Raw genomic sequence first — 27,966 nt, 5'->3', positions numbered from 1 at the left:
TACCCCGACCAGGAGGCGGATTGAGCATCCAATCCAATCAAATCCATTAAAATAAGGTTCAATGTTAAAAGGCTAGGCTATTGGAAAGTTTTTACTGAAAGTGTTTTGTCTACTTTCATGCAGCTAGTGTAGCCATTCAATTAAATTGTAAGTTGCAAGAAAAATGTAGAACCAAGAAACCAAGACAAATCTAAAGTAGAACCAGGCAAGAGTCCACTTGAGCATCAATGGAGGCTACTTGGATGCAGGGGTCTTCTTCCCAGAGTACCAAGAGCTTACCACAGAGGAGAGAGCCCACGCAGGGCGCATTGTGTGGAGATCAGCCCCTTAGCGACGGTGTTATAAAGAATTGAAAACGAAGCACCCCTCTTCGCAAAAATATTGCTCGTGACAGGCGTTGCATGCGCAATGAACGGTTTTTCTGTTGATTCCAAGTAGCCTACAGTATAAAATGGGTCCGCGTCATACCCTGACATCTTCCTTCGAGAGAGGGCTGGAATCTCAGGTAGGCTTGCTACGGTTTTCTAACGGTCTGCATCTATTGTGAGCATTAGGCTGTATTTCACGTATTGCATTTCAGTGTGCTTTTATTCAATATTTTTTCCACAACTGCAGTTGCATGAATAAAGGAACATAGTGCACACATATGGGAACTAGCTGATTCTGTCATGAAACATTGATGGAGCGCTCGCTGCGCTTCAGTTTATCTGAATGATCTCAATGAACATTTATTTGAATTCGAAAATTATATAATTATTACATAGACCTATGGTATGCAATATGATGCTATTTCTGTAAAATGACCCAATGGAACATAGTTTTTATCTACCTTATGAACGTGAAGATGAAACCAAGTAAATAGATAGCATATTGTTTTCAGCTCTAACAAAAGCTTTGGATGAGTGAAATTACTTAAATACCAATAGTATGTATACTGTGCCATACAGCCGACTAAACAGTAAGGTGCAAGCTTTACTGACGTCATTTTATGTTTAGCATAAACCAATGCTTCTATAAAACTGATATTAGGCTACAGTCTGTCTGTTGTAAAATACAGCGTCATATGTATGCTGATTAATTGGTATAGGCTCATGATTCTTTGACATACTTGAATTTATTATCCATTTAATTCATGAATAATGTGGTCCATTAATAACCACTGATTATGGCAAAGCTTCATGCAGTCTCCATTACTCCACCAACGTCTCTACACACCCATGTGCCTATGTGCCTCTTTACAATGAGATTGGTGGCAGACTTCAATTCATTCTCTCAGGTCTGGATGATTCCTTGTTGCAGTTGTGATGTGGGACAAGAGCCCTGGTAAGTCATTTGGGAGATGCTGTGGTTGCAGTAAGCTTCCTCTCATCTCATCCCTGGGCGTTGCTGCAGGATTTGAGAGAAACACATCCGTGCTTGATGTGCCTCCACTCCAGACCTGACTCAGGCAGATTGATTCTAAATGATTGCTTCAAGTCTATGACAAGAGTTGGGGATGGTGGTATTGGGAGTACTATCATCATTTCAGGTTCTCTCGGTATAGTCAGTGTTTCGCCTCGATTATCCCCTAGATTTGATTTGCCTGAATAATGGACCACAGGACCAGTCTATGGTTGGTTTTGGTTTTAACCTCAACATGGCTATGGTTCAGATACCCCTGGCCCCCCACCCCTGTTCTCAATATGCCCTGAAGAGGAGATTGAGACATCACATACCAAACATCCCCTGACCAATAGAACAATGTCACAACCATAAGGCTTATGTTTTCCTGATGGTTGTGCCATTGTTTTATTGTTGAGGTTAAAACCAAGCATGGACTGGTCCTGTGGTCCATTTACTCAGGGAAGCCTAATCTAGTGAAAATCTAGGCGAAACACTGACTATACTGAGAAACCCTGAAATGACCATCTCAAACTGTCGCCATAGTCCTGAAGCATGGCGATTACATGGGGGAGGGGAGATAAGACTGAATGAACGGCTTCCGATATCTGCAGTTGCCTCCTCTCCCATGAGCAACTACTGTAGCGATTGGTCAACACCCTTGCACGCTCTCGTTCTCTTTCTCTCTCTCTGCTTCTCTCTCTACCATGCTATCTATGTACATCAGCTGCTGTAGAGAAAGAGAATGGAATGGCGAGAGAGGAGGAAAAATGTGACCATGTGTGTCAAGAGACAGGGGGAGTGAGAGGGGGAGGAAAAGATGAGCTTCACACCATATACAGTATACACTGAGTGTACAAAACATTAGGAACACCTGCTCTTTCCATGACAGACTGACCATGTGAATATAAGTGATCCCTTATTGATGTCACCTGTTAAATCCACTTCAATCAGTGTAGATGAAGGGGAGGAGACAAATTAAAGAAGGATTTTTAAGCCTTGAGACAATTGAGACATGGAGGTGTATGTGTGCCATTCAGAGCGTGAATGGGCAAGACAAAATATTTAAGTGCCTTTGAACGGGGTATGGTAGTAGGTGCCAGGCGCACGGGTTTGTGTCAAGAACTGCAACGCTGCTGGGTTTTTCAAGCTCAACAGTTTCCTGTGTGTGTCAAGAATGGTCACCACCCAAATTACATTCGGCAAACTTAACACAATTGAGGGAAGCATTGGAGTCAACATGGGCCAGCATCCCTGTGTAATGCTTTCGACACCTTGTAGAGTACATACCCCAACTAATTGAGGCTGTTCTGAGGGCAACGGGGTAGCACTCCATATTAGGAAGGTGTTCCTAATGTTTGGTATATACAGTATATATACAGTTGAACACACTAATCATAAATTCTTCGACTATACTACTATTGTTATCTTAATGCGTACTTCCCCAGATTTCTTTATGGGCATTAAAAACACCACACCATATTACCGTCCTATCCCTACACGTCCCATCAATCCCTTCTACAGTTGAAGTCGGAAGTTTACATACACCTTAGTCAAATACATTTAAACTCAGTTTTTCACAAATCCTGTCATTTAATCCTTTTAAAAATGCCCTGTCTTTAGGTCAGTTAGGATCACCACTTTATTTTAAGAATGTGAAATGTCAGAATAATAGTAGGGAGAATGATTTATTTCAGCTTTTATTTCTTTCATCACATTCCCAGTGGGTCAGAAGTTTACATACACTCAATTAGTATTTGGTAGCATTGACTTTAAATAGTTTCTCTTGGGACAAATTTTTCAGGTAGCTTTCCACAAGCTTCCCACAATAAGTTGGGTGAATTTTGGCCCATTCCTCCTGACAGAGCTGGTGTAACTGAGTCAGGTTTGTAGGCCTCCTTGCTCACACACACCTTTTCAGTTCTGCCTACAAATTTTCTATGGGATTGAGGTCAGGGCTTTGTGATGGCCACTCCAATACCCTGACTTTGTTGTCCTTAAGCCATTTTGCCACAACTTTTGTTTCATCAGACTAGAGAACATTTCTCCAAAAAGTACGATCTTTGTCCCCATGTGCAGTTGCAAACTGTAGTCTGGCTTTTTTATGGCGGTTTTGGAGTAGTGGCTTCTTCTCTCAGAGAGAGAGAGAGAGAGACAGAGAGAGAGAGAGAGGTGGTCATGAAAGAGGTAGAAAAAAGATTGGAAAGAGACAGATAAGTGCTCTGCAAGCGAACTACATAATTTAAGGCTGGAAGGCAGATGTACCCATATTCCAGTATCTTTGGGTTTGTTTCCTTAGACCATGCTTTCTTAGGGGACTGGTTCTTGTTCGATTCTACTTCTAGGACTGAAGGAAGGCCATCAGGCTGGAGGCATTATTAAGGATTGAAATTGAGGCTCAGAGTTTTTCCAAGCACACTAGTCATTAGTAATTAGCCATGTGTTTTGTACCCCTATTTATTTTTCCTCTGAATTTAGATTTAACGTGACGCACGCACACGTACACTCATGCACACACGTATCCCCCCCCCCCCCACACACACAAAACACACACGCACACACACACACACACACACACACACACACACACACACACACACACACACACACACACACACACACACACACACACACACACACACACACACACACACACACACACAGTATTTTATCAATCCGACTTTCTTCTTCTGATCTCCCTGTTACCATGGTCACAGATGGTAAAGGTAGTTCTGTTCCTCTTCTTCATGTTCCTCGGAAATCCATATTTGGGGAAAGATAAAAGCCTGAACTGTATCATATTGTATTTGATTTCTGAGCATGAATTTGTGTATTTTTTTTACGTACATGACTGCTGTACACAGTTTGTTGATTGGATAGCTATATGACTGGTTATGTGTGTGTTGTGTCTCCATGTCCAAAGGGAGTGAGATGTTTTTCTTTGTACTCCTCTAAGGATCATCAAGGCGTGGGATCAGGATCGATTGACAGAGTGGGTTCCCCTGGACACTTGTTATCACAGCTCTCCGAAAGCTACTGTGGTGATGAAGAGAAGGGCCATTGATGAAACAATAACTCCACAGTCCACCCAAAAGAGAGGTTTAGAATCAGAACTGGCCATATCTATAGCCTGGCTTTGATGAGGGTTGAATCTTTGACAAGTGGCTCACACCCCAATAGAGAGAATCAACTGCAGACTCAGTCCAATAGATAAGATTGTTCTAAAATTAACGGAGGATAACAGGCCCTCTTATGTTGCCACTGGCAACCCTTTAGCAGAATAGACAGACCAACCTAAGCTGTGGCGATGGAGAGGACCACTGCTGATCCCACTACATCACCAAGTGGCAGGTCATTAAGACAGTTGGCTCATCAAAAGCCTTTCCTAATGGGGTAATTGTAGAGAGGGAGTGAGTGTTGAGTGGTACTGCCTAAGCTTATCATCAAATCTGTCACCAAGGGGTTTCCCTTGTAATCAAACTGCTGAAACTACCTTTTTTAATCAAAGCGTGTCCTATCACAGGTCATTAAATGTTAAAGAAAAGCTGACTGACAACCTCACCCAAAATTTCCAAATCCATATAAATAAATAATCAATCTTTGCATGTGGAATCTGTTTTTGGAATTGATAATTGAAGCAGATCGCAATCCCTACCAGTTTGTCAATACACTCTGCTTCAGTGCACAATTGATGTATTCATCATCCTGCTGTACGGTTGAGGCTGTCTGATGGGAGGAAGCTGAGGAGTGAGTACATGCAACACAGTCAGATCGTAACATATCTCCCTGTCTTGTCACATCACTGCAACTTAAGCTGTACTTAAACAGGTTGAACATGAATGTCAGGAGTCAGGACACAACATGTCACATCAAGAGGAATGCCTCAGGGTCAGAATTGAGGCCAACTGAGCAACTTTCATTACAAACAAGCCACTTAAACTTTAACCTATACACCTGACTCCTATCTGAATAGCTGAATTCTAGATCATCTTTCGGTGTATGTTTTTAAAATGTATTTAAACTTTATTTGTTGATTAAGGTTAAACTGACTTTGCTAGTTAAATAAAGGTTAAATAAAATCAAATAAACATTTAACTAGGTTAGTCTCCTTGAGATGAAAATCCTTTTTTCAAGAGAGACCTGTGGGTGCGAGGGGGCTCTTTGTTTGCAAACAGGGATCTGTTGAAAAACACTCAGGGACATGGTACCTGCTAGTTTTCTGGCGGGGCCAGAGGGAGTGTCAGATAGCCAGCAGCTGAAGTGTGCCAGCTCCTCATGGCTGATTTCCAGCAGAACAGCCGGGGGCCCACCAGAGGCATTGCCATTATCCTCAGAGAGACAATAAAGACAGAAAGGGATGCGATTCTATTTCCCTCCTCCACTTAGGCCACGTACAAACATGTCTAGTTTAATAGCCATATTTCAAGGCTTGTGAGTAACAATATAAGCCATGAGATTTTGACATTGGAAGATGCGTGGTTTAATGTAATGCCCCATGCACATCTGATTATGCTTGTCTTCCTGAGATGGAGAGAGGTAGTGAGGAAATGAGTGGAAAATGACTCGCAACTCTAGTTTAATCTCCACGTCCCTCTTCTCACTTCTGGGGTACGGCAAGGATGAGTCACCAGACTATGAGCTGAGAGCACATGAGGGACGAGGAGCCCATCCTGAAATATAATCAGGTGGATGCTGCCTTTATGATGAATGGTGTCTGCATAATGTTTGCATTTTCAGGTTACCAAAGTCAAGATTGCAATTGTTCAATGACTCAATTTAAATTGGCCTACACATGCAACATATAATGTTGGAATTGAATATATTTTTGCTGAAGATGGCTGTAGATTTGTATTTGTTTTCATCATGCTAAGATACCATAGGTACAATTGCATCCTATTTATGTGTGAAGTGTTGTTTGTACAGTATGTGTGTGAGTGTGTACTTATCATTTGTATGTGTTTGTGTGCCAACCCTCTCCAGTCCCCTCTCTCATTGGCTTTATTTGGATGAAATTGCCATGTCTGCAGGGTAGCGACAGCGCAAGTGCTTGTTGGTCACAGGAGGGTCTTTCCTGTTTTTTACCCAAAGGGGCTGAATTTGGAAATATGCCTCCCTAGTGGAAGTGGTGGTGGCTGTGAGACCTAGGGAGGGCCATCCTCTCCCATCCGAAGAGAGGTGAAGCTGCCTCTTTGTTCCTCACAGATGGCCACACAGATGGTCCCTGCTGACCCGTTCATATGACTGAAAACAGGGCTAATACTGTATGGCACATTTCCATATACAGGATTTACCCCAGTGCTTTACCCAAAAGGCTCAAACTTTCCATCTACGCAGGTTGGCAGCCGTGTCTCACTGGGCCATGGCTCCGGCGGATATGCTCTCACTTGGAGCCAAAGCCAGGCCTCTTGTATTTTTCTGATGACATTTACATAAAAATGGCTAACTGTGAACTTTAACAGCTTCTCACAAAGCAACTGTTTTGATTATGCAGAGGTTGTTGATTCTGCTCCTTTTATTTTCATTTATTTAATTGAATCTTTATTTAACTAGGCAAGTCAGTTCAGAACAAATTATTTACAATGACTCTCTTCACAAGTCTCAGTGTCAGCCCTAACTATGGAAACACTATTTCCCTATTATAACATTTGGGTGTATACAGTACACTAGTGTAACACTGGTGGTACGGTCGAAGAGCACCATATGTGACATGTACTGTATGTCCTAGACCTGGAAGAGCCCCTCCCCTCCGCTAAACCACAGCCACATCTCTCATCAACTGGCATACCAACAGGCTCCCAAAAGAAGCCCCTTTCCTGTCCTCCCTCCCATCCCTCCTTCCTGCCAAGCTCTCCTTTATCGCATCATTTTTTCTCCTTCTTCCTTTCCCCCCAGAGCCCACTGTACGTGTTCAGACACACAATGTCTTGCAGATAAAGTAATGAATAACTAAAGTGCACACTAAGGCCTTAAAAAGGAGAAAGAGAACCCACTTCACTGGAGTGAGGAGCAGTGGAGGATGGGGTGGGAGTTGTAAATAATTAAGAAATGCTGAGCAAAGTTTTTGTCCTGCAGTAGAGGGTTACTTGGTGCAGTGCTTTACAGTTCTGTCCATATGTAGGCCTCAGGGTTGCTATCTCCCCATCTCACCCCCCTCTCCTGCTGGGCTGACGGAGAATGGGCCTTTCATTCAAACCAATGGCCTCCCCAGTCCCCTGCCCATTTCCCCAGAACACATTAACGCCAGAAGCACTCTTTGATCCCAATGACAAAGATACAATTTTGGAATGCGGCGTTTCATGGGTTATAATGAGAAAGTTGATTAGATTTAAGGATAACGTAGGGAGTGCAAGTTAGAGGATGAATGAGCCAAAGTGAGTATGAGCATGGGAGAGTGACTCTGACCATGTAAATCATTCATCAAACCTCATAAAAATATTCAAAATGTAATTTCAGCATCAAGTAATGGATGTAGGTATAACCACATTCAGTTGCCAAACACTGAAGATAAAAATTCCACAAATAGAGTTGTTCTACATGTCGGAGAGGCATGTTCGTTCCACATGTTGTTATATGAAATTGTTTCATTGATAATCTGATAGTTAAGAAAGCCCAAAGAAAAGCTTCCCAAACAGAAACCACTGCTTTGTTGAAGAGTAGGAAAAAGGTTATTTCAGAGTACCTTTCAAGGAAATACCATGACTGATATACAAACACTTCTGTAAAGATAGCTTTTTAAAGATTGGCTGCATCAGCCCATTGCCCGTTGGATGCTTCAGTGCTTCTTATCACTGAAATATAATTATGTTTTTCGCCAGAAACTTTCATATTCTGAAATGGAAATGTTCATTTCCATGAACGGAGCATTTGTGTGTGAGGGCATAGGAGAAAAGGGGGTAAAATTGTGTGAGGGCAAACAAGACAAGGACTCTCTGGGCTTCTTCCACTCTCTTTTTTTAATATACAGTGCCTTGCGAAAGTATTCGGCCCCCTTGAACTTTGCAACCTTTTGCCACATTTCAGGCTTCAAACATAAAGATATAAAACTGTATTTTTTTGTGAAGAATCAACAAGTGGGACACAATCATGAAGTGGAACGACATTTATTGGATATTTCAAACTTTTTTAACAAATCAAAAACTGAAAAATTGGGCGTGCAAAATTATTCAGCCCCCTTAAGTTAATACTTTGTAGCGCCACCTTTTGCTGCGATTACAGCTGTAAGTCGCTTGGCGTATGTCTCTATCAGTTTTGCACATCGAGAGACTGACATTTTTTCCCATTCCTCCTTTCAAAACAGCTCGAGCTCAGTGAGGTTGGATGGAGAGTATTTGTGAACAGCAGTTTTCAGTTCTTTCCACAGATTCTCGATTGGATTCAGGTCTGGACTTTGACTTGGCCATTCTAACACCTGGATATGTTTATTTTTGAACCATTCCATTGTAGTTTTTTGCTTTATGTTTTGGATCATTGTCTTGTTGGAAGACAAATCTCCGTCCCAGTCTCAGGTCTTTTGCAGACTCCATCAGGTTTTCTTCCAGAATGGTCCTGTATTTGGCTCCATCCATCTTCCCATCAATTTTAACCATCTTCCCTGTCCCTGCTGAAGAAAAGCAGGCCCAAACCATGATGCTGCCACCACCATGTTTGACAGTGGGGATGGTGTGTTCAGCTGTGTTGCTTTTACGCCAAACATAACGTTTTGCATTGTTGCCAAAAAGTTCAATTTTGGTTTCATCTGACCAGAGCACCTTCTTCCACATGTTTGGTGTGTCTCCCAGGTGGCTTGTGGCAAACTTTAAACAACATTTTTTATGGATATCTTTAAGAAATGGCTTTCTTCTTGCCACTCTTCCATAAAGACCAGATTTGTGCAGTATACGACTGATTGTTGTCCTATGGACAGAGTCTCCCACCTCAGCTGTAGATCTCTGCAGTTCATCCAGAGTGATCATGGGCCTCTTGGCTGCATCTTTGATCAGTCTTCTCCTTGTATGAGCTGAAAGTTTAGAGGGACGGCCAGGTCTTGGTAGATTTGCAGTGGTCTGATACTCCTTCCATTTCAATATTATCGCTTGCACAGTGCTCCTTGGGATGTTTAAAGCTTGGGAAATCTTTTTGTATCCAAATCCGGCTTTAAACTTCTTCACAACAGTATCTCGGACCTGCCTGGTGTGTTCCTTGTTCTTCATGATGCTCTCTGCGCTTTTAACGGACCTCTGAGACTATCACAGTGCAGGTGCATTTATACGGAGACTTGATTACACACAGGTGGATTGTATTTATCATCATTAGTCATTTAGGTCAACATTGGATCATTCAGAGATCCTCACTGAACTTCTGGAGAGAGTTTGCTGCACTGAAAGTAAAGGGGCTGAATAATTTTGCACGCCCAATTTTTCAGTTTTTGATTTGTTCAAAAAGTTTGAAATATTTCAATAAATGTCGTTCCACTTCATGATTTGATTTGTTCTTCACAAAAAAATACAGTTTTATATCTTTATGTTTGAAGCCTGAAATGTGGCAAAAGGTTGCAAAGTTCAAGGGGGCCGAATACTTTCGCAAGGCACTGTATATATATATTTTTAAAATTTTACCCTGTCGACCTTGGTTAGCGTGCATGGCACCCAGCCCACCACAGGAGTCGCTGGTGCGCGATGAGACAAACCCTCCCTAACCCGGACGACGCTAGGCCAATTGTGCGTCTCCCCATGGACCTCCCGGTCACGGCCGGCTGCGACAGAGCCTGGGCGCGAACCCAGAGTCTCTGGTGGCGCTAGCGCTGCGATGCAGTGCCTTAGACCACTGCGCCACCCTGGAGGCCCATCGGTGCACACCCCAGGAGTCCTGACTACCTCCCACCTACCCACACAGATCAGTGATGCCAAAGGCTCTGGTCCAGGACCCCACTACCAAGCATCTCTGCAGCTGCGCTTAATACTGCCAACGGTCAGTAGCTTGTGCTTTTTTTTAATGTAGAGAATTGGCTGGTTGAGTCCTCAATCAGTCCCACTGTGCTGAAACCAGCAAGAATATTTCTGTAACCACCCCAATAAAACATTCCTACCCTGTCCACTGTAACATGCAGAATGGTATGGTTCGGTTTGATAGTGGGAAAAAGGTTTAATAAGGGGTGGGCTTGGGGGACTTGTCAGCACTGCTACACACAAGTGGTCTTTACAGGGCAACATCCTGTGCCAACCAATCAGTGTGTTTTTTTCCTAATGGCTTTTGTTAGTCCTCTGCTAACATTATTTCCAGGTTTTTATGGCTAAAAGGCCAGCTCAGCTCAGCATAAGGAGGGTGTGGTTGACAGACAGAGGCAGAGCAGAGGCACAAGCCCTTCAGCAGCTGGTTCTGTGGTAGACTTACTGAAGATTCTGAGAGCATGGTGGTCCTTTCTTAGCATATAGCAACTTAATGGCAGAAATGTAATATTTCATGTGGGAAAGTGTGCTTTTGTGCTTCTCACATCAATATCTATTGTGTGTGTAATGTAAATTCACTTATGGTTATAGTGTGATTCTTGGTGGAATGATGACACAAAGCCCCTTGAACAGAAGAGTGATTAATGCATCAACTTGCCATCAATACCTCTCAAAAGGGATTGGCTGTGGAGCTCAGCAGTACAGCCCTTTTTTGTCACAGGGAGTCAACAACAGCCAATGGCAAGCCATGTAGGTAGGTGGGTGGTGGCTGGCGGCTGTAGCAGCAGTGCCCTGAAGCCGGACACAGGCTTTTTCAAGCTCCACCCCTAAATAACTTTCAATTCTGTGAGTCACAATAGGAACACTACCCCGATGAATGATTAATTAAACTAAAACCAATCGTGGGAGTTTGCATTGATCTCAGAGTCTCATTAACCCACTTAAGGCATTTCTCTCTTGTCTCAGAGCAGGGCAGAGGAATTCTTACACTGGAAATTCAGTGCAGAAGGACTCCTGTAATGGTGTATCTCCATTAAAAATGATATGAAGGTGGGACATAACCCAGTGCCATTTGGAAATGAAAGGAAGTGATTGTGGTCATAATGGTCTTGATATTGTGCTGTGTGCTGTAATAAAAAGATGCAAGGTAGTCAGCTCCCTGTTATGAGAGAGAGAGAGAGAGAGAGAGAGTGTCTTGGCAGAGCGGTGTGTCCATTGCAGTCAGAGCTTCAGTAAGGGTACTTACTGTATGATGTATCTCAAAAAGCCTCTCATGTCTCACCCTCCCCAGTTTTTAAAGATCAAAGCAAGTTTTATAGTCAGTGTCCAATTCATACTACAATGGGAGGGAGCAAGCTAGTCATTCTATACCTAGTAGTGTTTGAAATCTTTTTTCCCTTTGTTTTACAGCTGTACATTCAAGTAGTTCAGGAACACCATTGGAACATTGCTGGAAACACGTTTTATCTCTCCCCTGCGAACAAGTTGGGTTGGAGGGGACGTGAGGCTGGGCTCCTAAATGACACACACTAGTAGGCCTATGGACTATCCTGTTAGTCATTTTGAGTCACAGGTTTCTAAATGGGTCCCTTCCACCCCTGTATGAGGGGATGCGTGATGTTAATGACGAAGGAGACAACGATGTTGGTGCTCAGGTTTCCTCCGTGTCTCCGCCTCTCTTTCTCCTCCCCCATCTCACCCTCTGTCTTCCATTATTCTTTTCTGGCACAGCTTCACATGGTTCTGCATGGTTGTTTCTCCTGTCCCCGGGCACCGCTGTGCTGTGCAGTGCACAGTGCTGGCTCTCAGACCCCTGTCATTTGGAAAAATGCAGGAGAAAATGCCAGCTTCTTCTCAAGGCACAATACACAGCCTGACTGACTCACTTGAATGAGATGAATGAATGGCGAGCTGGTTGACTAACACTGAATGAGATGAATGAATGACAAGCTGGTTGACTCTCCAACACTGAATGAGATGAATGAATGACGAGCTGGTTGACTCTCCAACACTAAATGAGATTAATAAATGGCAAGCTGGTTGACTAACACTGAATGAGATGAATGAATGGCGAGCTGGTTGACTCTCTAACACTGAATGAGATGAATGAATGACAAGCTGGTTGACTCTCCAACACTGAATGAGATGAATGAATGACGAGCTGGTTGACTCTCCAACACTGAATGAGATGAATAAATGGCAAGCTGGTTGACTCTCCAACACTGAATGAGATGAATGAATGGCGAGCTGGTTGACTCTCCAACACTGAATGAGATGAATGAATGACGAGCTGGTTGACTCTCCAACACTGAATGAGATGAATGAATGACGAGCTGGTCGACTCTCCAACACTGAATGAGATGAAGGAATGGTGAGCTGGTTGACTCTCCAACACTGAATGAGATGAAGGAATGGTGAGCTGGTTGACTCTCCAACACTGAATGAGGGTCATAGTAAAGATGATTCAGACTAAGTGCCAACCCTGCATCATACTTATTGAGACAGAAAGGGAAAGCTGTTGAAGGCTGTTGAAGGCTGTTGACCAGCATGTCGTGTCCTTTCTCTGAATCAGTCCCCTGAAGGTCTCTGCTAATGAGCTCCGTGCAGCCAACACTGACAGGAAACCTACTTCAGCTGAGGCGTTTTCTCTTGCACACTCACCCCAGTGACGCAACAGTGTCTATCTGCAGCGATACAAAGCTTTGTCTGGGTGAGAGCTGCTCGTCCAGTGTCTGTGTAGTGTATGTCTGAGTATCTCTCCACCTCTGCTCCCCCTCCTCTCCTCTCTCTCTATCTGCCTCCCCAGGATAACCATCCTGAACAAAAGAGGATGATTCATTTTGTGTGCAGTAAAGGAGAATCATAGTTGTGAGACTCAGCCTATGGGGTGTATACAGTGTTATACATTTATGTTGTTCCCTTCGCGAGCTGGACAGTGGGAAATAATGAATGAATGCCGGGTGCACTTACTGTAGTCTACATTTGCATAGTGTGACAGGTTCCAGGCTAATACAATAAGGCATCCTCCCACATGGAAATGGTTGTGCATTCTGCTGGTGATTTCAATGAACAAGCAGTATCAGAATAAGTTGGAGTGTTTAGCCTACAGGAGTTAATACTGCAGATCAGCATCACCCCGCACCTCTCTCTCTCACTCTCTCTGTCTCTCTCTCACTCTCTCTCTCTCTCTCTCTCTCTCTCTCTCTCTCTCTCTCTCTCTCTCTCTCTCTCTCTCTCTCTCTCTCTCACTTCTAGCTATGTTCTGCAGTGCTCATCTGGAGTTCTGTGGAGTAATCAGAGCAAACTAAAGACAAATTAGATTGAATGATTTTTATTTTTCCTCCTTCCTTACACTTTCTTTATTCTCTCTCTTTTTCTGTCTCACCCTCGCTCTCTTCAATCACGCCACATCACATCTCAGTTCCCTGCTATCGTCAGCCTTGGAAGGAGGAGCCTCTAAAACGGAGACAGGCTGCTGTGGAAAGAGGATTGTTGACCCTCCCCACCCTGCTCATTCCCCGAGGACCCGCCTTGTTGCTGGTTGGGTGTCGCTCCTCGTTCTGCCTGGTGGTGGCCCTTAGGAGTTTTGAGTCTCGTGAACGTGCACCTACACACACCCGGTGCGTACAGGTACATTCAGTTCACTAAACTCCTATTGATTTCTGCAGGTATCTTTTTGTCACTTTGCTGTGGTTGCATCACTGTGGCACATAAACATGGATTGTACTGTAAGAATTGGCTAGACATTGGGAGACATGGTTTATCGATTGTTACCATAAGAGTTTACACAGATCACGGCTGATATGATTGCTATTCATAGCCCTTGTTGGTATCGTAATGTACTGTATCAGTATCAGACTCTTACATCAATTAGAGTAAGTGTGTGTGGTGACAAGCCAATTCAAGGCCATTGCAATCCTGGCCCACACACTTGGAGCAGACAGAGGGTTCTGCCTGCTGATGAGAGTGCAGCAATATTAGTGCTGAAGTCGGTGCTGCATAAGCAGGGGAGATTAAATGTGACCGTCAATAAATTGTGTCAATTGACAGTTAGTTATTCTTTCCTGCATGGATTTCATGGGTTGATTTGAGTTGTGGTAAAGATGAGAAGATAACTTTGATTAAACAATTCAGCGTAATAATCTTAACAATGTGTGACCCATATTAATTTCATGTGTGACAAGAGGAGAATTGTTCATGTTGTTTCCAATGAAGATATCACAGAACGTTATTGCACATCTTAAAATACAGCCTAAGTGATTTAGGGCAATGAGTCTCTGTAGCTACACTGAACAAAAATATAAACGCAACATGCAACAATTTTGAGTTACATTTCATATAAGGAAATCAATCCATTTAAATAAATAAATTAGGCCCTAATCTATGGATTTCACATGACTGTAAATACAGCTATGGCTCTGTTGGTCACAGATACAGTACCTTTAAAAAAAGGTAGGGGTGTGGATCAGAAAACCAGTCAACATTTGGTGTGACCATCATTTGTCTCATGCAGTGCAACACATCTCCTTCGCATAGAGTTGATCAGGCTGTTGATTGTAGCCTGTAGAATGTTGTCCCACTCCTCTTCAATAGCTGTGCAAAGTTTCTGGATATTGGCAGGAACTGGAACACGCTGTCGTACACGTCGATCCAGAGCATCCCAAACATGCTCAATGGGTGACATGTCTGTTGAGTATGCAGGCCTTGGAAGAACAGGGAAATGTTCAGATTCCAGGAATTGTGTACAGCTCCTTGCAACACGGGGTCGTCCATTATCATGGTGAAACATGAGGGGATGGCAGCGTATGAATGCCACGACAATGGGCCTCAGGATCTCGTTACGGTATCTCTTAAATTGCCATCGATAAAATGCAATTGTGTTCGTTGTCTGTAGCTTATGCCTGCCCATACCATAAACCCACCGCCACCATGGGGCACTCTGTTCACAACGTTGACATCAGCAAACCGCTCACCCACACAACGCTATACACGCTGTCTGCCATCTTCCCGGTACAGTTGAAACCGGGATTTATCTGTGAAGAGCACACTTCTTCAGCGTGCCAGTGGCCATCGAAGGTGAGCATTTGGCCACTGAAGTCGGTTACAACACTGAACAGGCTGGTTGGACGTACTGCCAAATTCTCTAAAATGACGTTGGGGGCGGCTTATGGTAGAAAAATGAACATTAAATTATCTGGCAACAGCTCTGGTGGTCATTCCTGCAGTCAGCAAGCCAATTGTACGGTCCCTCAAAACTTGAGTCATCTGTGGCATTGTGTTGTGACAAAACTGCACATTTTAGAGTGCTCTTTTATTGTGCCCAGCACAAGGTGTACCTGTGTAATTATCATGCTGTTTATTCAGCTTCTTGATATGCCTCACCTGTCAGGTGGATGGATTATTTTGGCAAGGGAGAATTGCTCACTAACAGGGATGTAAACTAAATGTAAACAAAACAAACATTTCTGGGATCTTTTATTTCATCTCATAAAGTTTATATATTTTTTCAGTATAAGAAGTTCTTGTATGTAGCATTTATCATTTAACTGTGTGTGTCTCATCTCTGTGTGTGTCCACCTGCAGAGGGCTATAGTGCAGCAGCCATGACGGACGCAGTGATGGGCGGTAGCTCGGACCGCTGGGTACCCAACGACAGGCAGAGGAGCATGCATGCCAAGTAAGAACTGGTGGCAGAACAGCAGGAACACTGGGTACACTAAGCACCCTGCGGGAATCGCCGGGCACAGCTGCCTGCTGCATGGTGCAGTTAACCCTTCATGGTGCAGTTAACCCTTCCATGCCTTCCCAGGAAATAATAAATGTTTTCCTCTCCTGTCTGTTTTATTCTCATCTCTGCCCTGGCTGGGACTCAGTGATAAGGAACAGTAAGTAGAAAAGCTCTCACTCCATCTCTCTTATCTTCCCCCCTCTGCACTGCTCCAATCTACTATTATAGTGTGTGTTTGTGTATGTACGGTATGTTAATAGGTAAGTGTAGATTCACTCGTGAATGATTGTATGTTCACATATGTTTCGGACACAATGACGGGGTGTTGGTACAATGTGCAAATGTGCATTATGCCATTATGGTATTATTTGTATTACGTCCTGTCTCTTTGTCTATTGCATACCGCTGTCTCTTTGTCTATTGCATACCGCTGTCTATTTGTCTATTGCATACCGCTGTCTCTTTGTCTATTGCATACCGCTGTCTCTTTGTCTATTGCATACCGCTGTCTCTTTGTCTATTGCATACCGCTGTGTCTTTGTCTATTGCATATCGCTGTCTATTTGTCCACTCTTCTGTTTGAGCGTTATTTTGCATGTACATTTGATTTCACACTGTATGTCTGAGGGTTTGACCTGGACTAGCAAACCATGCATGCCTCAGCCCCAGACAGTTTTCCTGTGTGGTTGTCAGGGGTAACTGGACTAACCAGGTCAGGCCTGGTCCCGGCGCTCCGGACCTGACTGACGAGGAGAAGGAGATCATTAACGGTGTGATTGCCCGCGCTGAGAAGATGGAGGCCATGGAGCAGGAGAGAATTGGGTGAGAACTGAAGAGACATTCTGAGCTAATAGATTGGAGCTCCATTGCATTGCATACCTCAGTGTTGTTACATTTTCAGCTCTGCAAAAATGCTGCACAAGATGATAGAATTACAGACAACATTATTCAATCAGTTGGACTATCATTACCACATTTATCCAACTGAACTTTATGTACTACTAGTAATTGGCTGTAATGAGAGTTGTCCCAACTGCTGCAGGCGCCTGGTGAACCGTCTAGATGACATGAAGAAGACGGTGTGTGGGGACGGGGTGAACCGCTGTCTGCTGTGTGGGGAGCAGCTGGGTGTGCCAGGGGTCAGCTCAGTGGTGTGTGAGGACTGCAAAAAGGTATGTGCAGCACGGGGGTTGGAAAGATTGGTTTTTGGCCCATCCCTAGAAGGCAAAGGCACTAAAGCTTTTGCTCTGATAGGCTATTACGGACCATGTTAGGCCACAATAGAGCCTGAGCAATGAAATGGTACGGTAATTTATGACATTGTGACCTCTTTGTGAACCTGTGTCTCCTCTAATGTAGCACATGTGCACCAAGTGTGGAGTGCAGAGTGGGAGCCGGCCGTGCTCTGTGTGGCTCTGCAAGATCTGCAGCGAACAGCGAGAGGTGAGTGTTTCTGTGAAACACATGGTGACAGGGATATGACAGGGATATGTCATAGCGTGATGTTACATAGTGTCATAGTGAATTAAAAGACATGGTGGGTGAAAAATACAAAGTGACGATTCACTTCAAGCGAGACAAGGGATCAGGGAGATTAACAGTGAGTGTACTCTCTTACAAAAAAAGGCATCCAAAAGGGTTCTTCAGCTGTCCCCATAGGAGAACCATTTTTGGTTCCAAGTAGAACCCTTTTTGGTTCCAGATAGAACTCTTTTGGGTTCCATGTAGAACTCTCTGTGTAAAGGGTTCTACATGGAACTCAAAAGGGTTCTACCTGGAACAAAAAATGGTTCTACCTGGAACAAAATAGGGCTCTTGCTATGGGGACAGCCGAAGAACCCTTTTAGGTTCTAGATAGCACCTTTTTTCTAAGATTGTAGGTGTCAGTGTTAAAGCTTGTATGACGCAGGCCATTCTTTTTGGACCCCATGAGACTAGCTGTTGTCATGGCATCAGCTATTGGGGATCTGAAAGATAAAAGATTCTTCATCATCTCTTAGGTGTGGAAGCGATCTGGTGCCTGGTTCTTTAAAGGCTTCCCCAAGCAGTTCCTGCCCTCGCCCATGCCCATCTCCAAGTCCAGAGAGTCAAGCGCCCAGCGGGCCTCAGAACCCCAGGAGCCAGCAGCCTCTGACCCCAGGGCTGCTGGTGATCTGCCACAGGCACAGGCCAGAGGTAACCAGGCCAGACAGAGCTGTGGGAGTTGTTTCAGGTTGATTGCTTTCTTGGCTTGTGAGAGTGGCAAAGTAGATACAGGCTTGGTCTGTTTTCATTAACTAGCCGGCAGAATGAAACAGATTCAGCGAACTAATTATAGCTAAATGGGAATTATGTTGCCCTGAACTCAATATTACATTCTAAAACGACTTGAAAAAGAAAGCAACGGAAAGCCTGAATTGTATCTACAATGTTCTTTAGCGAAGATGAAGACTGATTTCAGATTTCTAAATTTAGCAGACCTATTTTGTCTTTTGTTGGCAACGTATCCCAGTGGGCAATGTACACACAGGAGAGGTCCTAATTCTTGAACATGTACCACAGGCGGCTGGTGGCACCTTAATTGGGGAGGAGGGGCTCATAGTAATGGCTGCAATGGAATAAATGGAATGGAATGAAAAACCATTCCATTTACTCCTCTTCAGCCATTATTATGAGTCATCCTCCCCTCAGCAGCCTCCCGTGCTGAAGTCGGATACGAAACATTACAGAAGACCAAGCAGAAGTAAGAGTTTGTAGGGGTGAGAAAGACTCAGTGTCCTGTGCTGCCTATCTCCCAAGTCCAGAGGAGAGTCACGCTCCTAGTTATGGCCAGCAGGGAGCAGGTGAGTCATTCAGTCAACACCAGTATTACTTCAACAGAACCTAATCATGCTACCATCCAAACCCAATCCTCGACCCAGTACTGTACATTAGAGTACCATACTTGCCCTATAGCCACTCTCTCAAAGCACCATCTCTCCAGTTTCATCAGACAAACATCATCAGATGTTGTGAACTCCCACTGGCTTCCAGTCCCTCCAAACATTTATTTCTGTTATTCATTTCTCATCCTTACCATGAAAGCCCAGATCTGTTTTACAGAATGGGCACTGCTACCTCCTCCCAGACAGCCAGATCCAGGAGTGGGTGGTTTCAGTTAGGTAGTGGGAAGTACATGCTGGGGCAAGCCTGGCACCTCCAGGGTGCCCTGGCAATCTGCTCCCACTTGCAGCAGTGTCATTGCCATTGTAGTGAGATATCCTCATAAAAGATAGTAAGGGGGAAAGGTAGAGTAAAAAGCCAGGCTTCATGATGTGATCAAGGTTGCCTGCCACTGCTTGTTGTACTGTATGTAGGTCAATGCCTGTGCATTGGAAAAACTGCAACATCAAAAGGATTCACAGAGACTAGGGAGAATTATGGATTCCACTGCAGCGTAGTCTCAGTGATACATTGACGTGTGTGTGTGTGTGCCTATATGTGTGCACGCTTGTTCATGTGTGCATGTGTGTTGCAGGACCAGAATCACAGGGGCGTGCTGGCAAACCACCTGTGGCCCATAAGCCGACAGAGGTTCGCATTGCCGCTGGTGGGGCTAGTCCTGGCTACACTGAGGGAGGTGCCCAGAACAGCCCAGTGGTGCTGCAGAAGGCTGTTACAGTCCAGAGCTCCAGGCCCCCTCCAGCAGCATCAGTCAAGCAGGGTAGGGAAAAAGCTGGACTCACATCACCAGACCAGACCTTGATACTGAAACACACTTTTCATTCATAGAGGATGGAATTATGAGTGACCAACGCATAAAAAACAAATCATTACCTTGTATGTGCTTGTAGCTCCACTGGAGATGGAGGGAGGTGGCTACTCCACTATCACTACTCCAGCGGAGGATAGAGTGACTCCTGCAATGCGGGAGGAGAAGAGACAGCCTGCCACCTACAACCCCCCTCCTGCTCGACAACAACCACCCCCGCCTGAGGAGGAGGAGGATGCAAACAGCTGTGACTCAGATGAGGCCAGTAAGTGACCATCTTGTCCTTCCAACTTAGACCTCTACAACATGGGCTCTGTGTCTGTTGCTTCAGCGATCTCTCTCCACGTATTCCAGGCTGTTTTAAGTCAACATATAAAGACTCTGCTCTTTGCATTTCTATTTGTTTACATAGTCATTCAGCAGACACTTTTATCCAGTCTGTTGTAACATCTCCATGTTTGATCTCTTACTCTTTTGAGTCGATGGTCTTTGTAGCATTCTAAGCATATGAATCATCTAATAATACTAGCAGCCAACGTGTATCCTTCTAGTAGAATTCATGGAGCTCGATTGGAGATGATATACGATACCCACCATATGTTATCCAAGCATGTGAATCAATATCTTGGAAGTAAAGTGTAAGAGGATGTAAAACGAGTCAATAGTGAGTCTGTAATGAGAAACTGTAATGGAACCATTTTTTTAAATGTCTCCCTTGAGTGATGGGAATCGTGTCATGCCAGTCGTACGTCATGTTCCATCCCTCTAGCGGTGAATAGCCTTTCCTCTCTCCCTGGGGGATGGGGCTTTAATTTACTTTGAGGTCTGGGAATTTAGCACAGAACCCAGTATTTGTGATACGAGAGCTCTGACGGGATCTATATTGCCCTTGTGTTTGATTAGTTCCCAAATGTTACAGCAGAAATGGCAGAAATAGCGGAGGCTTCATTGGTTGTAGTTATCTATGGAGTGGGCAGTGCTAGGACAGTCAGGTCCTGTTGTGCAGGATCAGTTACTCAGAGATGTCCTAGTTCTGTATGCTCAGTGGTATAAAGGGTTGGTAGTAGTACATCATTTGTTTGCATCTACAGTGCCTTCAGAAGTATTCACACCCCTTGGCTTTTTACATTTTGATGTGTTACAGCCTGAATTTAAAATGGATTACATTGAGATTTTGTGTCATTGGCCTACGCAATACCCAACAATGTCAGTTTATTTTTTAAATAAAACAATATATTTAAAAAAAGGAAGAGCTGAAATGTCTTGACTCAATAAGTATTTAACCCCATTGTTATGGCAAGCCTAAATAAGTTCAGAAGTAAAAAGGTACTTAACAAGTCATATAATAAGTACCATGGACTCTGTCTGCAATAATAGTGTCTAACATGATTTTTGAATGACTACCTATTCTCTGTACCCCACTCATACAATTATATGTAAGGTCTCTCAGTTGAGCAGTGAATTTCAAACACAGATTCAACCACAAAGACCAGGGAGGTTTTCCAATGCCTCGCATAGAAGGGCACCTTGGTAGATGGATAAAAAATAAAAAAGCAGACATTGAATATCCCTTTGAGCATGGTGACGATATTAATTACACTTTGGATGGTGTATCAATACACCCAGTCACTACAAAGATGAAGGCGTCCTTCCTAACTCAGTTGCCGAAGAGGAAGGAAACCAATCAGAGATTTCACTATGAGGCCAATGGTGACTTTAAAACGGTTACAAAGTTTAATGGCTGTGACAGGAAAACTGAGGATGGATCAACAACATTGTAGTTATTCCACAATACTAACCTAATATTCCAAAACATGCATCTTGTTTGCAATAAGGCTCTAAAGTAAAACTGCAAAAAATGTGGCAATGAAATTAACTTGATGTCCTTAATACAAAGCATTATGTTTGGGGCAAATCCAACACAACACATCACTGAATACCACTCTTCATATTTACAAGCATGGTGGTGGCTGTATCAAGGCACTGTAGTTACTGGAGATGGCATTATATCATACAAATTACATTTGTGCATTTTCAGTTGTCTGTCTGTACTCTTAATGTTTTCCAGCCATTTGAAATTGTATTAGCTCGGGATGTGTAAGGGCTGGTAGGAGTTAGAGAGATTTCAGTGCACTGGACTACTGGAGTTGCAGGTTTTAAAAGCTAGCCTTCCAACCATTACAATGTGGTGGTTTGGAGCTGTTGGGGGTTTACTGTTTTAGATGAAGGGATGATAGATTTAAACCTATTGATTATCAGTATCATCTCAGTTTTGTCCTCCATTCACATCTATGTATAGACTCCCATTCAACTGCTCTGTAGCTGAATGTCCAGTACTTTTTACTCTTATCAATCTATTTTTATTTACATTTTTCATATTCTGTTATGAATTGGGGTATTTCTGTCTTTTTAACTAGAACATTATTTTCCCGAATGTGTTCCTTTGCGATTTTTAGTTTCCTTGATATTACAATAATATTTTGCTGCTATTTAATGGAATTTTCTATTAATATGTGGACGGATGCATGTTTACAGACCATTTAGGCTGCAGATTCACTGTTGGATTATGCATTTCTCCCTCCTTTATCAGTTCACTGCTTGATCTTCTGTTCTTTTGTCTGCCCTCTGGCGTGAAGCTCATGTCTCTTACTGCCGGCAGTCTCAATGTTTTCTGATACTTTGAGAATCTTTCCTAGTCTAGACTCTCTTTACAACTCAGTGCCTTTTGTCTTAGATGTACTGCTAGTGTCTGTGTTCCAGTGCAGTCAAAGTAGACACCCTGTCTGTTATCTGATCTAATGACTGCCCTGGATGTTTTTCAGCCACTCTTGGCGCGCTGGAGTTCAGCTTGCTTTATGAGCAGGAGAACAACAGTCTCCACTGCAGCATCCTTAAAGCCAAGGTACCACCTATTGCACTTATTTACTCACCCTGAGACAATTACACTGAAGTGGCCTGTGTTTAAAAGATGCTGCCGCAGTAGATAACATTTACAGGGACTCCTTGTCCCTTCTGTCCTGTCTGGTGACATAAAGAGTATGTGTTGTCTTGTCTTCCCCTCAGGGACTGAAGCCCATGGACTCCAATGGACTGGCTGATCCATATGTCAAGCTGCATCTGCTGCCAGGGGCCAGTAAGGTGATGGAATTCACCTCCCTTATTTTCTACCAGGGGGTTAACATATGCTTGTGTATTTATTATGGCATGTGTCATGATTCAGAAAAATTATTATGTCTGTGATGCTATGATACACGCCATTAGCTCAAGCCTGCCACCTTGTGGCATAAGGATTATCCATTGTACTACATATGAAGCTCCATTGCCTCAATCCAGCCTCAGATATAAGTGCTGAAGTCAAGTTCCTCATCTTGATCTCTTGTATCTACTCTCATGTGCTGCAGTCCACCAAGTTACGCACCAAAACCCTGAGAAACACCCGTAACCCAGCATGGAACGAGACCCTGGTCTACCACGGACTCACAGATGAGGACATGCAGCGCAAGACTCTCAGGTGGATACTGAAAGCAGAGAAACAAAACACAGGGTTCACTAAACATAAAGACAACACTAAACCACATTCCTGTCTTGTTGTCTCCATTTGTTGACATGGTTTTATCTAAGGGCTGAATTGTTTTACTTTGGATGTTATGATCCAATATTATTGATGTCTTGTATTGGTTGATGCAGGATCTCTGTCTGTGATGAGGACAAGTTTGGACATAATGAGTTTATCGGAGAAACTCGCGTTGCACTGAAGAAACTGAAGATCAACCAGAAGAAAAACTTCAACGTGTGTCTAGAGAGAGTAGTCCCGGTAAGTAGTATATCATCCTGCTTCTCACATTAAATATACAGTAAGAGTCCCATTTGTTTCAATGTCTGATTGGACCACCCATATCCATATCCTTCCACAGACAAAGAAGACCGCAACAGCTGGAGGGGCTCGAGGCATTTCGCTCTATGAGGATGAGGTATTGGTGTATGACCAGCATGCGTGGGCATGTGGACTACCGCTACGTGTCCTCATACAAATCATGTCTTCATGATATGATATAAAATGACACTCTTCCATTCTCTCTTACCCATCTTTCGCTCCCTGTTTTCTCTTTCTCTCTAACCTCCCAATCTCACCCCCGCTCTCTCCAGGGTGGAAAGGATGGTGGAGATGTGGAGGAGCGTGGTCGTATCCTTATCTCCCTCATGTACAGCACCCAGCAGAACCGCCTGCTTGTGGGTGTGGTGCGCTGCGTTCACCTGGCCTCCATGGACGCCAATGGATACTCTGACCCATTCGTCGAAATGTCCGTGTCTGTTTCACTGTGATTGCTATCAGGAGTGATTACAAACACACGTTCTTCTCTAACACTTTTCCAGTGTTTACATGATGAAGTATTCACTTTTCTCTGAAATATCAAAACAAATTGAATTATGTCAAAGTTATTCATTTGCACAGTAGAATACATCGGTTTTGCAATTTACTTCCTATCCCCAAATGCAGGATGACAACATCAAAATATGTTTGTCTTGTATGTGATGTGTTTAGATGCCTGAAACCTGATATGGGGAAGAAGGCCAAGAACAAAACAAATATCAAGAAGAAAACCCTGAACCCAGAGTACAACGAGGTCAGTTCCCTGTTGGTGTCTTGCAATAATAATACAAGACAGAAGTAACCATCTGACAGCAGTACTTTGTTTGTGCTTTTAATATTAAATGTCTGTCAATACCTCAATATATTGATTTGTGTACTGATTTAAATTCCATTTATTGGAGATCGTGAGGGGGATGACTTCTCACTTGTTGTGTTACAGGAATTTAGCTATGACATCAAGCACAGCGACCTGGCTAAGAAGACCCTGGACATCTCAGTGTGGGACTACGACATTGGGAAATCCAACGATTACATCGGTAAGATCCATAGGAGGTGCTTTCGAGATCTACTAGACCTCGTTGAATTGTTCCATGTTGTGCCAGTCCTCTCACCCTCCCCTCCCTATCTGCTGGTCTGCTGTAGGTGGGTGTCAGTTGGGCATCACAGCCAAAGGGGAGCAGCTGAAGCACTGGTATGAGTGCCTGAAGAACAAGGACAAGAAGATAGAGCGCTGGCACACCCTGTTGAATGAGAATCCTGTCAACAGCAACTAACCCCCACCTTGCATGAGTTAAGTCCTCTCCCTCTACACTCAGCCCCCTCTCCTCTCTCACATTACCCTGTCTAACCTCCCTCCACACCTCCCCAAGAACCTTCATTTTAGTTTTAGTATTATTGTACTTACCGGTAGTCTTCCTGTCTGGCTGTCGTCATTCTTTCATGCCCTCAACCCAACCCACCACATGCACCCTTTCCATCCTGCCCTGTTTCCCAGGTGTGATATTCCCTTCTCCTATTTCTCCCCCTTTACTGAGACGTATCTACCAAGTGGACTCCCCAAGAGGCAAAACATGGTATACTTTAAAATCATCCTTCAAAAGCAACAATTTAAGGCAAAAAATGACGTTAATGTTTGACATTGCAGTATACAGTTGCATTGAGACTATCATGCCTGTTGAAGGTGTTATTGAATGTGACACATCCCAAACTAAATAAAAATCCATTTGAAATGCACTAGCACAAAAGACGACAAAGCAATATGTTATGGCATTCTATGTGGGATAACATCTGCAGCACCCAATGAACTATGAAGTTCATTAGACTGGCAGGTTGTAATCCTTCATTTCTGGTAAAATGACACCATACGGTATTATTACCACTTGTATGAGAACGCAAAACCACATGAAAACACTCTGAGGACACACAGCTGTTTATTTAATGATATCTAATTAATATTATGGCATTCTCACGAAGATGTTTCACATGCTGCTGATCTTCTGAAATTGAGGATAAACATATTCTGGACTATGAAAAAGGGCATGATTCACAAATCAATTCAATGACATTTAGTTTGGAGAGTATATTTCTTTGTTTTTTAACGTATTACATACTAAAATTAATAGGCAATTTAAGTAACTCATATTTATTTTTTTATTTTTTAAGATTTTGAATGATTGCACTCCTGGTAGAACAAAATGTAATCAATTTCTGTCAAGTGTTCACTTTTAGTCCTTATTTGAGTCCTGTTTATAGCACCCTGGTCTCATTGACTAGACTTAACATTGTACATGTAAATCCAGGAAACTCAAATTAGCATGATATGTTACGTTTGGTATGGTTACATAAGACAGATGGTTACTTAAGGTAGAGTGGGGTGGGTCAGCGTATACTGCAAATGCCTAGCAACCCAAAGGTTGCGAATTTGAATCTCATCAATGACAACTTTTACATTTTAGCTAATTAGCAACTTTTCTACTACTTAGTACTTTTTAGCTATTTTGCAACTACTTAGCATGCTAGCTAACCCTTCCCCTAACCTTAACCCTTTTAGTTAACCCTAACCTTAACCCTTTAACCTAACTCCTACACTTAACCTTAACCTTAACCCCTAGCCTAGCTAACGTTAGCCAGCTAGCTAACGTTATCCACCTAGCCACCTAGCTAGAATGTTTAACATATCATACGTTTTGCAAATTCATAATATATTATGCATTTTGCAAATTCGTAACATATAATAAGAGTTGTAATCTTTAACATATCATTTGAAATGGGAGATGGAAAACCACAAATGAATATATACCATACAACACGTACCATATCATACTGAATGGAGTGTCTCGGATTTACGTAAAGAAAATACAAAATGCTCTGAGACCAGGTTGGTTTATAGAGGTAGTTCGATTTTTTTATATTTTTTTAATGAGAATGTTTGCTCTGAAAAGTTGACCATCTGGTTCAGGTCTTTGTGAAGGGAGAGAGGAGACAGGAAAACATATTATTTCCCTGGCTAGTAATGAGATGTCTACTATGACAGGTGTGTACTTCCCTATTGCACATGGTTTACAATGACAGCTTACAGAGGTTGTCTACTGACTGACAATTTTTACATTGAATGCACATTATCAGATTTTTCACTGACACTTAAAGCCTGCTCCACCTTAGACATACTAAATAAGACAATGTAAAGCTGTCGTAAGAGAATGTGCTGCTTAACTTGCATGCACTGTGCTCGTGACCCGTGTTTTCTGTGCCTGGAGCAGTCACACACCCCCACCCCTTTTACCCACACTGGGCCCCTCCCTTCCTGCCCCATCCTTTTCTGCTGCACCAATCACTCAAAGCTTTGGCGTGTGGCTGTTGACCAATTACCGCAATTCAAGCAAAGCACACCTTATACAATGGAATGACCTCAATTTATACAGCTGTTTGCAAGTTTCTCAAAAACCCCTATGCATGAGACGTCTTGTGGTTCACGATATATACATAGACTTTTTAAGATACAAATTCTATTGTAATTTGATGGTTTACGTCTCTAACCCTTAACATTGTTCCAAATGCTTTTTTAAAACACTGAGGCCACCGCAACATACATTAATATATGCTGCATGAGTATTAGGACTATTGCTGTTATCATTTGGTTTCCAATGGATTATAAATGAGTTGATGTGACAGGCTACTTTAGCCTCTCTTCGGAGCATCCTCAGCTTGGTAATGTGACAGGGATGAGACCACAGCTAGGACCCTGTACCCAGAGCTCAGATAACACTCAGTGGGCACATTAACAAATGGATCTCACCGACTAGTTCCTGAAGGCAGAATATTAATGGAGATTAATCTCATCCATAGAGTGATGCCTTTTCACCAAGTGCTCTGTCTCCTCCTTTGATGGGTAAAACCAGGGGCTCACGCAGTAATGAGAGCCTGTCTGAACTGTGTTGTCTTGTTGTCCACCAGTGGCCACAATTTCAACATTATTTTGTTGCGTATGCACTTGATTTTCACTGGTTCTACAGTACTACTGTAGCCTACCTGTTCTGTTCTGGAACCAGTTCAGTGGTCTTTAACCTTCATTAGTTTCTATTTTCTCTTCTAGATAGTAAGTATCTCTAAACATAAAGAGGACACAACTGTTATCTATTTTTTTCTGCCTACAGTATTTAATGAAATGATTTGTTGGTTTTATTTATGTAACTGTAAATAAGTAGTGCATGCACTGGAGAGAAAATACATTTAAATATCTATGTATGTTTGCAAATGAATTTGCATGTAAAGATTTTACAAGGAGTTAGGTTTACACAGATCAATAAAAGCTATCTGAAATGGACAAACTTGA

At 43.1% G+C, this 27,966-nt stretch overlaps 1 protein-coding gene across 3 annotated transcripts; it reads left to right on the top strand.

The window, feature by feature from the left end:
• Window positions 1-40: 40 nt before the first annotated feature.
• On the top strand, window positions 41-27,966 carry LOC110536051 (rabphilin-3A). Of its 3 annotated transcripts, none has more exons than XM_021621565.2 (19): window positions 41-505; window positions 13,726-13,934; window positions 15,888-15,981; window positions 16,178-16,189; window positions 16,726-16,854; window positions 17,075-17,204; window positions 17,392-17,475; window positions 18,033-18,207; window positions 19,529-19,714; window positions 19,845-20,027; window positions 22,585-22,664; window positions 22,826-22,900; window positions 23,164-23,273; window positions 23,450-23,576; window positions 23,677-23,733; window positions 23,909-24,063; window positions 24,306-24,387; window positions 24,574-24,670; window positions 24,777-27,966. In XM_021621565.2, exons 3-19 carry the CDS (start codon window positions 15,908-15,910, stop codon window positions 24,905-24,907), a joined length of 1,887 nt encoding a protein of 628 aa, XP_021477240.2. In that variant the 5' UTR covers window positions 41-505; window positions 13,726-13,934; window positions 15,888-15,907; the 3' UTR covers window positions 24,908-27,966. The 3 variants fall into 3 exon arrangements, with proteins under 3 accessions (XP_021477240.2, XP_021477242.2, XP_021477241.2); XM_021621566.2 differs by having other exon boundaries at window positions 42-505; window positions 13,726-13,924; XM_021621567.2 differs by lacking the exon at window positions 13,726-13,934.

Source organism: Oncorhynchus mykiss, chromosome 11, assembly GCF_013265735.2.
Source record: "Oncorhynchus mykiss isolate Arlee chromosome 11, USDA_OmykA_1.1, whole genome shotgun sequence".
Lineage (NCBI taxonomy): Eukaryota > Metazoa > Chordata > Actinopteri > Salmoniformes > Salmonidae > Oncorhynchus > Oncorhynchus mykiss.
The sequence above is the reverse complement of the archived record's forward strand: the minus strand, read 5'-3'. Positions and strand labels throughout refer to the sequence as shown.

Excerpts from the sequence above, each read along its gene's own strand:
- LOC110536051 (XM_021621567.2), top strand. The coding sequence starts at position 15,908 with ATGACGGACGCAGTGATGGGCGGTAGCTCGGACCGCTGGGTACCCAAC. Across the intron at positions 23,577-23,676 it reads GTCTAGAGAGAGTAGTCCCG|ACAAAGAAGACCGCAACAGC; the intron begins GTAAGTAGTATA and ends ATCCTTCCACAG. Across the intron at positions 24,064-24,305 it reads TCTGACCCATTCGTCGAAAT|ATGCCTGAAACCTGATATGG; the intron begins GTCCGTGTCTGT and ends TGATGTGTTTAG.